Raw genomic sequence first — 12,849 nt, 5'->3', positions numbered from 1 at the left:
TATGTTAATGTAGATGCTAAAAAGAAAAATCTGCATATCAGACTTAAATGAGTTGTGCACTGTATTTCTTGCTCCCTGTGCAGGCTCTGAGGTGCCTTAAGGGGAGAAAGCGTGTGGAGAAGAGGGCAGACCGACTTTACGCCCAGCTTGAAACTGTAAAGGGTATTCTTGACAGAATAGCCCACTCACACACGGACCGTCTGGTGAGAAAATAGACACATGCTACAGCCATGCTGCACCATGCACACAGACATCCTTCTGTGCTCAAAAAGAATGGAAATTGGTTCTGTACTGTTTCGTATGCATTCTGCCTGTGTGTCATGCATGCTTTTTCATCATACATACCTCTTTGATTACCAATTAGTCTGCTCTTTTTTTTATCCGCCCTTAAACCCAGCATGCTTATTAAGTTCATTTAATCTTCCCCATGCACAATTTATTTAGGAAGAAAGCGGGTATTGAACCTGATTGCCATTTAGATAGAATTTTACAATTGTATCTGTGTTCAGTCCCATTAAGCAATACTTAATGTCTGTGTTTGACGCAGGTGATGCAAGCATACCAGGCTGGTGTAGCTGCTCTGCGTCTCTCGTTAAAAGACGTCACTGTGGAGAAGGCTGAAAGTTTGGTGGATCAGATTCAGGAGGTCAGACCTCTTCCATATGTTTTTCTATGAATAACATGTAGTCACCCTGATCTTTCCCATCTGACTGGTTCTCCATCCTCTTTGTTTGCTCAGCTGTGTGATACTCAGGACGAAGTGAACCAGACGCTTGCCGGAGGAGCATTGGACACAAGTACGTACGCCACATTGAGGCTTAACTAAGTATACGTGCAAACTTAGTGAATGGCCCACCCAGTAATGTCAGTCATCTTTGCACAACATCCATAACATTAATATGGAAAATTGCATGACAAAACAAATTTATATTTAGAAAGATAATGTATGGTTTTGGCAGGGTATTTCACAACATTTAATGTAAGGGTTTCTATGTTGTAAGTATGAACATATATTTTGCCTACACAAAGATGAAATCATACACACAGAGGCACCATAGTGATTAATCATGGTGTATATGCTGTGCTCAGTGATGCTGTGTTTATGCCTGTAGCTGGTGGAGACACAGATGAGCTGGAGGAAGAGCTCAAGACTCTTTTGGAGGAGTCTGCTCCTGATGGACAACTGAACCTTCCAGAGGTTCCCTCAGGCCCTATGCCAACCAGCAGGAAAACGGGTGTTCTTGACGACGATTTCTTCCTCTCTTTACCCACTGTACCCGACACCCATTTAAATATCACAGACGAGGAGTTGGACAGGGAGCTGAGTCGTCTCAACATCTCTGGAGCAGGTTTGTCTGTCTCTGAGCTGTGGGGATGGCTTTTTCTCCCCTGTTATTAAGATATTTTCATTTTAAATGTTCCTAGCATTGAAAGGTCTGGAGGGTACATTTAGGAAGGGAAATAAAAAGATAAGATGGGTAATTAAGCCTAATGGTGCTGTCTCACGTCTATGGCCATTGTTCTCAACAGTGACATTTGCCGACTTGCAATACAAGTCTTGCACGATTTTCAAGTTTTGTTACATTCTGAATTCATCTGAGTTTGAAATGCTATGCTTCAGATTACTTTGTCTTTGTAATAATGTGATTGACTGAGCTTCAGCAAGGGTCATTTATAATGGATGGCTTATTTCCCTCTTAAACTTTTATACTGTAACATGGTATGTTAAATGTAGATATAAAACATGTAACTACAACTTGTAATGTTACAGTGTAAATATGCTGACTATTTTTGGTGCAGTTAATCTTTTTGCTCGTCATGAAATGTTCTATTTACCGGCAAAAGGCCGTTATCTCGCTGTGAAGTGTTGACTCTTTATGTGTTTTTTCCTAGCAGGTGGTCAGCAGAGAGGACCTCTCTCACCACTGAAGAAACCAGAGCCAGCCCAGTGAGGCACAATGAGATGTCTTAGTCAATGTATTAAGCAATCAAACTACAGTCTATTGTATGTTGTTTTTATTTGTAATATGCCTTTATTCATGTTTGTAATGGCATGTTTGTGATCCTTTTTCTTTTTAAATTAAAAGTTTTAAAAGTGGCCTTTTAATGTCTGTGAAGTGTATAACTCTAATAAAGAATTACAATTATGTTGCCAAAAAACTGATTCCGTGTGACGGAATCATCAGTTGTGATACAGAATAAATTGTATGCAAATGTGAAATGGCATTTGTCTGGTCGTTGTCTGTGCAGCTTAACTTGTAACTGTTGCGCATGCGCGACTTCTGAACGGATTGAGATTTTCGTGGCCGATGGCTAGTCCACTCTCGGCTTTGAATTGATTCTTCTTACTTGGATCTAACTGCGGAGACAAGTTTTGGATGTTGTAAGAAAGGCATGTTTGGGTATGTTGAACATTTTATAGGCCAGGGTGGCTATGTGACAGGATTCTGCGAGTGACATAACTACAGAACCAGGCAGCTATCTCGCTAACATAAAGCTAGTGTGGTATCTTCACTTTAACGTTAGCGATAGCATGCTTCCCTGCTAAACTTTCTAAGCTATCATAGTGAGCCAACAAAGTAGAGTTATTGTCGCTAGCTAGCTCCCTGCCGGTCCTAGCTTAGTTAGCTTGCTACATTTCTCGTAGATGATCAAACAGTAACGTGAACCTACACATACGCGGCCTGGTTGACTTATATTTAGGTACAGCCATTACCAATATAAACAATGCAATAGACGTCAGCGGTTAACAAAAGCGTTGCTTTGTAACTTGGATCAGCTCGCTATGCTAATAACGTTACGCTGAAGCTATGCTGTTAGCTAGGTAGAAAGATAACGTAGCTAGCAGTAATTCAAACGAGCTAGAGCTAACTGTGACCATAGTCTGGCTGCTTGCTAGCTAAACGACAGACAGGTTATGTAACTTCAGGTATAAAGGCAGTAGCAGTGACGTTGACGGTGAAAGACCAGCATTCGTGTTGCGTTGGACAGGTAGGATATGGTTTACCCGCTGACGTTTACGTTTATTCAATTAGTGTGTGATACTGCAGGTAATTCTGGCCAGCGTGGTTCTTAGCTGGATAGCCCTATAAGTTAGTTCACTGAATGTTACGTTGAGGGAGTTCTACTGCTAACTAGCAGAGTAGGTTATCTGGCAACTAGCTAGTATTTGCACTCATATTTGCTGGTCAGATGTAAGATATGTTTCATCTTCGCTCTGTAACGTAACAATGGGCTGTGAATAAGTAACCTAACTTGCATCATTGCGAACTCAGTTGGATAACTAAGTACATTTTAGGCGAAATATAATATTTAATCTGGATTCGGCAGTGACATGTATGACAGTAAGTTTGTAATGTAGGCAGTTACCAGATGTTAAAACAGGTATCGATAACGTTTACTTAATGCAAGTAATTATTTGTTTAGTTTAGAGTGACTTGCCACGTCAGTGAAGTTAACGTTGGATGTGGCGTTGCTAATAACTGCTTCAGGAGGAAGTTAAGTGTAATGGGAAAATGTGTTTTGGCAAGAATTGTTTTCTTGTCCATATATATGCCATTTTATATGTATCAATGCCTTTTCTTTTCAAACAGTTTGAACGTTATACCGATACATCAATAATTTCCATTGTCTTTTTCTTGAACCATTTAAATTAAATATTGAGATGGCTATTGAAGACTCGTCTTGACCCATGTCACATTAGCTGTGTTAGTGGAGACTTACAATACGAGGGGGGAGGGGGGGTACGTAGTCATATAATCTGTGTTGGTGGGTTTGTTCATTTTCTTAAAAAAATACAGCAGATGAGTGTCCTTGATTGGAAAAGTTACGATTTTATCAGAATCAGAATTGTTTTTAAATGTAAGTAAGTTTACGCCTACTACTACTAGGAACTTGCTTTGGCGTATTGGGGCAGACAATAAACATAATAAGTACTACAGTTCATTTTAAAGAGTACTGTGTGCTGTATGCTCATAATTATAATAATCTGCATTGGGGCTGTATAATCTGTCATTTGCTGGGCGAGGGCTTGCTACTGTTGAGCAATCACAGTTTGCATTTTCTTACAGAAATGCATCTGTAGTTCATCTCTTGATCATGTCCCATCATTACAGGTTGGTAATGTCGCGGCCAAGGAGTGTGCATGTGCATCAGCGGGGTTACCGGTAATGTTCCAGGTGTCGAATGCCAGCATCTCCGTTACATCGAACTGATTTAAGGGACACTCAACAGAATGGGAAAGTACGTTTTGATTTCACTGAATTCAAATGTTGTTTGCCGTTTAAGGCATTTCGTCGTCCAACATGTTTGCAAGGACATCTGTTGTAAAAAGTTAAACGTAGGACCAGTAATGATTATGAATTGATGATGTAATCTTCCATTCACCACTTCTGTCCTCTGATCTCCACAGGCTCAGCATATCCTGCCTTTTCCCTGCCTCCTGGCACTTCAGCATATCACCAGCCGTTCTCCCTCGGATCCTTTTTCCTTCATTCAGACAGCTGATCTTTCTGGGTTTGCTGGCTGGGCTTCTGGGTCTCCTTTACCTGCTGCTGGTCACAGGAAAGGGCCAGTACAGCTGGATAAGGGAGGACAAACATATTCACAGGTGAAGGGTTTATTACATCGGTTATCAAGACTCTTGATTCTCCTAAACTCAACAGATTTGTTACGGTATTTGATGATGTTCTGCTCATTCACCTGTTTGTGTGTGGCACCCTTCTAACCCTCTAGACATTTGGCCAGAGTGACTGATTTGGAGGTCACAGACACCAGTAACCCCGACCTTAACTATGGGCTAGTGGTTGACTGTGGGAGCAGTGGCTCCCGAGTGTTTGTTTACTGCTGGCCGCGGCACAACGGCAACCCACACGACCTGTTGGACATCCGTCAGATGAGAGACCAGCACCGGAAGCCAGTGGTCATGAAGATTAAACCAGGTGGGCTTTTGGCTTGTTTACTCCATCTCTGTCCTAGCTTTGTAAACATTTGGATGTATGCTGCAGTGCATCACCATTGCTGAATTTTAACATGCATCTTTCTGAAGAAAGAGCTTGATGTTTCATTGACTGTTTTGAACATGTGCGGTAACTGTTTTCTGTTACCTGCTGTTGTCTGTTGTTGTAACCCTCTGGTGTTTGTGGACTGACAGGTATCTCAGAGCTTGCTACCACACCAGAAAAGGCCAGCGACTACATCCACCCGTTGCTAAGCTTCGCTGCAGAGCACATCCCCAAGTTTAAGCATCAGGAAACCCCTCTGTACATCCTCTGCACTGCGGGAATGAGAGTGCTGCCTGAGAGGTACTCCATGCATGGGAGAAAATGAATTGCAAAACTGTTTTCATCAAGAGATGCAGTAGAAAGCAAATGTATTCACCAGACCACAAACCCTACTTGAGTGACCAAGTCCATAGAGTAAGCTCAGTCAAAGAGAAGCTAGAGGATACTGATGTCATGACATAATTGGTGGTCTGGAGTTAAATGAAACAATGTTCACATGACATCAGATTATTCCAGAAATAAGCCACGTCAAGATGTTCTCACACAAGAAGCCTGAGCAAACTGTAGCATCAGCTTCTACTGTTACCACTGTTTGCTCTTTGTGGATCGGAGTCTTGCCAGAAATGTTATCCCCTATGCACAGAAGGATTCTCTCACATACTTTGAATTTCTGTGAAACCTTCTCACCTAATCTTCTGACAGCATTGGCAGGTTTCTGTCTGTGAAATGTGACCTTTTAAAAAGAGAATTTGCATAAGCATTTGCTAAGGCTGAGGGGTTTCAGTGGATATTGGTGATGAAGAGTGATGTTGGTCCTTGCTTTGAGATGTGACCGGTGTTCCCATGTTCAGTCAACAGGAGGCGCTCCTGGAGGATCTGCGGACTGACATCCCTGTGCATTTCAACTTTCTGTTCTCCGACTCCCATGTGGAGGTCATCTCCGGGAAACAGGAGGGTAAGCCTGCTCTTTGGAGCAAACCAACCAACCAGTTTACTGGCACCTTTTACGAGACTGTAGTGCATGCGTAGTGAAATGTTGAAAGACATTTAAATTCCCTTTATGTTTTATGCAGGTGTGTATGCCTGGATTGGGATTAATTTTGTCCTCGGAAGATTCAATCATGCAGAGGATGGTAAGTGCCTGGTTTCCTTAACTTACGATGGTTTGTTGATGATCGTTACATTTTGATTTGTATTAAAGCCATTGCTCCTTAACTAGAAGGTGAGGCAGTGGTGGAGGTGCAGGTCCCAGGGGGTGACCAGCAGGAGGCGCTGGTACGCAAGCGCACAGCCGGTGTGTTGGACATGGGTGGCGTTTCCACGCAGATCGCGTTCGAAGTGCCCAAAAGTGTAAGCTTTTCTTCTCCACAGCAGGTTATTATCCTATACAGTTTCATTTTTTGAAGTATGTTGACTTTTGTTACTCATCTGATTTCTTCCCCTTCCAACACAACACCGCCCACTGTCTGTGCGGTGAACATTCCTGTCTGTTTAATGGAGTTGAGGTCCTTCCTTCTGCAGAGATAAGATAAGCATGGATTCTAAACAGGACAGGGAATGAGCTTTTAGAGCACTAACCGTAACGCAAAGGTTGATCACCTGGGAGATCTGTTATCTTGCAGGTTTTTTGGTGTTTGGTACTGATCAAACACACCTGGTTATTCGGGTTCTGTGTATAGATTCTCTAAGCTGAATTGGATGAGCTGTAATGTGGGAGGGCAGATCTCAAACGCATCACGCTTATAGGTCAAGGTTTTCTTCGCAAATATGCCCATAGACTTTTTCAGGTGAATCAAAGCAGGAGTGATAACAATCAAACTCTAAACTTTGTGATTTTTGTGTTTTAAGGCACATGGGGAGAGTGGTAATCGTGCGATGCAACTTCTTGGGTTTAACGAACAAGCTGAAACGTAAACTGGGCTTTAGAGTGGTGTTGGTGGCATTGCATGCTGAAATAGAAAACTGCAATATTCACTAACTTCTATGTCCTTCCAGTAATTTGTCTATGTTTAAAAATACTATTCTCAAAAATACTGCCTTAACACTGACTTTGTTTCTGCAGGAGGAAATGGCTAAGAACCTGCTGGCAGAGTTTAACCTGGGCTGTGATGCCCACCGCACAGAGCACGTATACCGCGTCTATGTCTCCACTTTCCTGGGCTACGGTGGCAACGCAGCCCGCCAGAGGTATGAGGAGAGCCTGGTCAGCAAGACTGTTCTTCAGAACAAGTAAGACGCTTTACATTCATCTTTACATTCATCTTTACATTCATCGCAAAAGTTATATTGGTTTAGACAGCGAGGTGTGGTCATGTCAACCCACAGGATTCTGCTGCTTTTTGTATATAGTTGCTTATTCACTAGGTGGGTGGGTCTGTAGTAGTAGTAGTTGTAGTGGTGGTGGTGGTGGTGGTAGCAGTAGCAGCAGTAATAACAGTTTTAGTAGAGACAAGGCTAGTAGTGCCTTACTTATCATAGTAAATGCTGGTAAAGATCATCACCTGTTCATCTGATCTCACTAAATACTTTGTGGATTATGCTTATAGGTAATGAAATGAGATTCCATGCTTGAGAGTAAATGTCAGCTATTGCTCAGCTCGTTGGTGTGTGTTTCTCTGCAGGCTTTTGGACCAGCATGGGGGGGAGTCGGCAGACACTCCCGTTCTGGACCCGTGTCTTCCCACCGAGTTGCAGGATGAAGTGGGTCCTGCGGGACAGAGGGTCCACATCCGCGGAACCGGTGACTTTGACTCCTGCCGGCTGCTCCTGCAGCCGTTCCTCAACCACACCAACGAGACTCACACCTCCCTCAACGGCGTCTACCAGCCAGCCATCGACTTCCGCAACAGTCAGTTCTATGGCTTCTCCGAGTACTACTACTGTACGGAAGATGTGCTACGCATGGGTGGTGACTACAACTCCACAAAGTACACCAGTGCAGCAAAGGTATGCAGTGGAGTGCAGGCATCTAGCTGCAGGCGCTATTGTGTATTGACAATGAATATAATTCTAACAACAGATTTTACTTTTATGCCGCATAAAGTGTGGGGTGTAAAGAATTTCCAAGTGTTTGTCATGGATATGGCCAGCTTCCACTATACATTTGAAAACACTTCTGTAGGCTTTTTCTGTGCCTGAAATATTATAGTCAACCTCTTCTAATGTTTTTATACAGAACTACTGCGCCACCCAGTGGAGGACCCTGAAGGAGCGATTTGACCGGGGTCTGTATGCCTCTCATGCTGACTTGCATAGACTCAAGTAAGTGTCCACTGTAGTGCGTCTCACTCAAAACAGCAGCTTTTCTATTTGGTGCAGTGTGTCTGTAACATTATGTCTCTTTTGCAGGTACCAGTGTTTCAAATCAGCGTGGATGTATGAGGTTTTCCACTCGGGCTTCGCCTTCCCCACCAATTATGACAACCTGAAGACCGCGCTGCTGGTCTACGATAAAGAGGTTCAGTGGACGCTGGGAGCCATCCTCTACAGAACGCGTTTCCTGCCTCTGAGGTAACAAACCTAGAGCAACACTAATTAATACAACACTAACACGAACACCACTGTTTGTGGTACGTGTTTATAGGCAACTCGTTTTTTCTAATCCTTTTCAATTTCATTTTGCTGGTATATGGCCATGTGAAGGACAGATACGCATAGGCATATCCCACTGGCTGCACAGGCTATGCACTATGGAGTTCTCTGGTCCAGGACTAACCACCCTGAGGACATCCACCACATCTCAGAATTGGCTGATAATCTTTTCTTTTGACAAATACACTCTGGGAGGACCTATCCCAAAATTGTAGCTACCTACTCAGTAAACGTTCTACTCACTAAATACATTTTTTTTTATTTCTCTTGAAAACTCTTTTTTTTTTTTTTTTTGTCACATGCATTTTTCAGATCTTTGGAGAGTAAATTGGCCATACATATAATCTTAAATTTGGCATGCTAGTTCAATATTCCCTGTAGATTCCAAAACTCTAATCTGTTTTATGCTGGATGGAACGGCTGGATAGATATAGAGGCCCAAACATGGTTACCTCCTTGTTGTAACATAGTTACCCCCTCCTTCCTCTTACTATCCTAAAATAATATTACATCCAATGTAATTCCAATTTTGTTTTGGGTCACATTGACCCGCACTGTGTCAATATGTCCAGAACGTATTAGTACCGTAACATCTGGATCTTCAATTACATTACACATTACACATCATTCCACTTGAGGGATCATAAAAAGCACTGCACAAACAATTGAACAGGCAGATCTCCAATGTAATTGAAGATTCAGATTTTGAATTTTCTAAAACTAATATGTTCTGGACATATGTGCACAGTGCGGGTCAATATGACCACAACAGAATGAATGTCATTATTTTATTGTAATTAGCATAATAGGAAGGTTAAAGAAATTTGCAGTTCATAAAATGTATTCTAGAAACTCGACACATTTTTGAACATAATCATATCATATAACATATAATTTATGTCCAAGTTACTAAGCTCCAAAGATCAGAAAAATGCCTGTTACTGACAAAAGCTTACTTCAAAGCTAGTTTCCACGAGTACTGCATAAAATGTAAACAGAAAGGTTTAGAGTTGGAAGCTAAACCTTTGGGATATATTATCTCCCATCTGAGTGTATTTTTCAAAGGGAACATTATCAGCCTATTCTGAGATCGGGTGGTGGAAAGATTTTCCTAATTTGGCAGAAATGATATGGAACGACCCTACTATCCCTACTGCTGCTTTAACCCTTTTCTGTCCAATCGTCATTTTTGAATCAGTAGTTTCACCATCAGAGGCAGTCGCTGCTATTTGTTGCATGTGGTTTTTCAATTACAAGCTGAATAGTAGAATCTATTTCTACTTTGTGTGTGTGTGTGTGTGTGAATATGAATATATATATAATTAATTTTCTGTCTTGTGCCCATAGGGACATACAGCAGGAGAGCCTGAAGGGGGTGCACTCTCACTGGCGCCACAGTTTCCCTTACATAAACACGCACTACCTGTTCCTGGCGTGCTTCTTCGTGGTGCTGCTCTCCATCCTGCTGTACCTGCTCCGGTTGAGGCGCATCCACCGCCGGGCTGCCGCCCTCCACCGCGGAACCTCCTCCTCCTCCGTGCAGTGGCTGGAGGAAGGCTTGGGCTCCACTGACGTTCCCATCACACTATAGGGTAGAAGCCTGCCTGTCTTGGGTCGGCCTTGCCCTGCTCCTGTCCTCCGGCTAGGGGCTTATTGGCCAGTACACACACATGAAAGTCACATGAAGCTGGCGATAATCACGCTGACTTCACTTGAGACTGGATTAGACTGCTTGAAACTGAGAGCTCAGCCTCGGGTGGAGCTTCTGTGCTGCTGCGACCCATCATTCGAAGACTGTTCACTGAACTGATCAGAGAGGACATTTTATGTGCTGTGAGCAGCGTTTCAGTCTAGCTTTTGAAAGGATCATGTGTTTCTGTGTTAATTTATTTTCTTTTGATATCTTTGTTTTTCTTTTTTTTTAATGACCATTGTTCACATTGCTAGTCTTGAAAGTGCACCTACCAGAGATTTGATCCCTCACTCCATGAAACTCCATGAAACTCCTTCATGATCTAGATGGAGTTGGAGCCTTCATGCCCTCCTCGTCTGTCTGTCTGCTTTGACGGTCTTCACTGTCATCCAAGTTATCTCCATCACACTTGACTTAATATATGTTTCCAGTGGCACATTCCTTAGCCAGATACTTAATCATGTCCTGAAATGCCAGCTGCATGTTTGGTGAGACCTGGTTTTGAAGTCCTTTGAAGGTCTACGGCTGTTACCATGGGGAGACCATGAGAAAATGTATCTAGCCTCTCGGCAGTTGTTGTTGAAAAAGACACCAACGGCACCCTCAGCTTGGCAGAATGTGTAATAGGACTGTGGTACCCCTCAATAGATGGTACTTTTTTGAAAATGCTTGTGATTTACGGTTGGTAAATATTTCAGACGCTAGGTTATAAGATTTCTGCACTGTCAAGACTGTACCGGTGATTCTGTATACAGTAGTGGGTAGAATCCAGTGCAGATTAGTTCAAAGTATAGATCCAAGGCATAAACCAATGACCAATGTTTTATGTCTGTGTGTGTGTGTGTGTGTGTGTGTGTGCGTGTGTAAGGGAAGGATGAATTATTTGGCCGTGGTGTTTTTGTTCTACATAGCACCACAACTCCCATGGTTTTCTGAGACTATTCCCAGGCTTCTAGTTTAAATACAACACACTTTTAGGGACCACCTTGCATCTTGACTTTTACATTTATCAAAATTAGCTTCATCAAAGCTCCTTCAAATGGCTTGTGTCAAACCGAATTAGATGCTGTCAATATTAGCACCGCATGCTATAATGTATGTCTTAACATTGTTATGACATGCAGTGGCTTAGAGTTTCAGTAGATTGTGCATCCACGCTTCTTGTACTTCATGCTTCTTGTACTTCATTGTTTGGTTTGCTAAAACAGTTTAATAGGGTTGGCAACAGCTCAGTACTTTATCTGAATAACAAAAATGTGCAATATTTTTTTTCCCCCAAAATGTCTTATCACATGTTGAAGTGTGACCTAGCTGGAATCCCAGTTCAAGTCCTGTGTTTTTCGAGGAGTGAAAGTCCAGTCTGCTGAAAACGGTCCACAGGTCTTTGGGTCTATGTGGATCTGTCACTCTGAATCCTCTGTGGGTGCGTGTGTGTTTGTGTGAATGTGTTTTTATTCACTCTGGGCTTCTTTTTGTGAAGCTGTTGTCACTGCTGTATGAAAAATGTTTGTGAAACCACAGACACCATATTTATAAATGATGTTCAGGAAAGAATTCTGTTTGCACGGAAATGTTCAACAACCTTGTCTGATATTAAAACCAATATTGAAGTACTCAGCAAGTCTAAGTTGCCTTTCCTCAGGCTTACTAATAGTCAGTGAATGGAATGAGTTCTATTTTCTTATCGTTATGATCAGTTCCTGGGATGCACTGACTAGTCTTCTCTAGCATGTGGTAAGTGAATGAACTGACTTCTGTCTATGTGTTTGTATTTATACATGTGTTCTCCTGGACTATCTGTGAAGGGAGTACTGCAAGAGTTGGCCCAATAGTTTTACCAGTCACACCTACCTAATGAATGAGCGGATCCCACTGATCTCTCCCCTCTCCAGGACTGGGAAGTGGCCTCAGGAGGAGGCCCTCCTGTGGTGACATAAGGGTCGGGTAAACAAACAAATGTATATTTATGGCAGCGGTAGCCAGGGCTTACAAGACCCCTGTGGCCTGTAGAAGAGGCAGGGGACACTCCGGGGCACATCAATCAGGCATGCCAAGCTGCAGACAGGCACTGACGCTCCGGTCCCCTGAACAACGAGTGAGTGTCTCCGAGTTCAACTCCCAGCCTGTCACAGACTGCGTTTTCCTAGCCGTTGTGTCTCACATTATCTGGGTGGCTTGTTGTCAAACAAGGGTTTGGTTTTCAGGCTGCTGGCCTGGCCTCGTCGGGGTCAGGTTTCGCCATTCACCAGGCTGAGGTGCCAAAGGATAACTACTGACAAGCTATTGTAATGCCTCGTACAACTTTAGCAAATGGCAGAGGTTGGCAGTTCCATTCTCGCTTTGTCGCCTTGTAAGCCTGTAAGCCAGATATTGGCAGCTTTTCTATCAGTCAGGTGAGGTAAGTGGAGTTCTTTCGGAAGTTACACAATCTCAAAAACAAGACCATTGTTTATTTTCTGTCAAGTTCATATTGTCCTTCAAGTGTACATGTACAAAAATAAAAGCAAAGCACTTAATCAGTATTGATGTGTAAACTGTCTGACATAAGAATATTTTGTTCCA

General features: G+C 42.7%; 2 protein-coding genes across 6 annotated transcripts; both read left to right on the top strand.

Moving 5' to 3' along the window:
* Positions 1-9: 9 nt before the first annotated feature.
* On the top strand, positions 10-2,221 carry LOC122130944 (charged multivesicular body protein 7-like). Of its 2 annotated transcripts, none has more exons than XM_042705817.1 (5): positions 10-203; positions 548-646; positions 740-797; positions 1,113-1,349; positions 1,897-2,221. In XM_042705817.1, exons 1-5 carry the CDS (start codon positions 48-50, stop codon positions 1,950-1,952), a joined length of 606 nt encoding a protein of 201 aa, XP_042561751.1. In that variant the 5' UTR covers positions 10-47; the 3' UTR covers positions 1,953-2,221. The 2 variants fall into 2 exon arrangements, with proteins under 2 accessions (XP_042561751.1, XP_042561750.1); XM_042705816.1 differs by having other exon boundaries at positions 1,894-2,221.
* A 37-nt stretch (positions 2,222-2,258) lies between these two features.
* entpd4 (ectonucleoside triphosphate diphosphohydrolase 4) lies at positions 2,259-11,900 on the top strand. Of its 4 annotated transcripts, none has more exons than XM_042705814.1 (13): positions 2,259-2,402; positions 4,116-4,242; positions 4,412-4,609; positions 4,735-4,940; positions 5,153-5,303; positions 5,855-5,958; positions 6,077-6,136; positions 6,226-6,377; positions 7,066-7,232; positions 7,625-7,949; positions 8,179-8,264; positions 8,352-8,513; positions 9,942-11,900. In XM_042705814.1, exons 2-13 carry the CDS (start codon positions 4,235-4,237, stop codon positions 10,183-10,185), a joined length of 1,863 nt encoding a protein of 620 aa, XP_042561748.1. In that variant the 5' UTR covers positions 2,259-2,402; positions 4,116-4,234; the 3' UTR covers positions 10,186-11,900. The 4 variants fall into 4 exon arrangements, with proteins under 4 accessions (XP_042561748.1, XP_042561749.1, XP_042561746.1 ...); XM_042705815.1 differs by having other exon boundaries at positions 6,223-6,353; XM_042705812.1 differs by having other exon boundaries at positions 6,223-6,377.
* The last annotated feature ends 949 nt before the right edge of the window (positions 11,901-12,849 follow it).

This window comes from Clupea harengus, unplaced genomic scaffold, assembly GCF_900700415.2.
Source record: "Clupea harengus unplaced genomic scaffold, Ch_v2.0.2, whole genome shotgun sequence".
NCBI classification, from domain to species: Eukaryota; Metazoa; Chordata; class Actinopteri; order Clupeiformes; family Clupeidae; genus Clupea; species Clupea harengus.
This window is presented reverse-complemented; position numbering and strand designations above follow the sequence as displayed.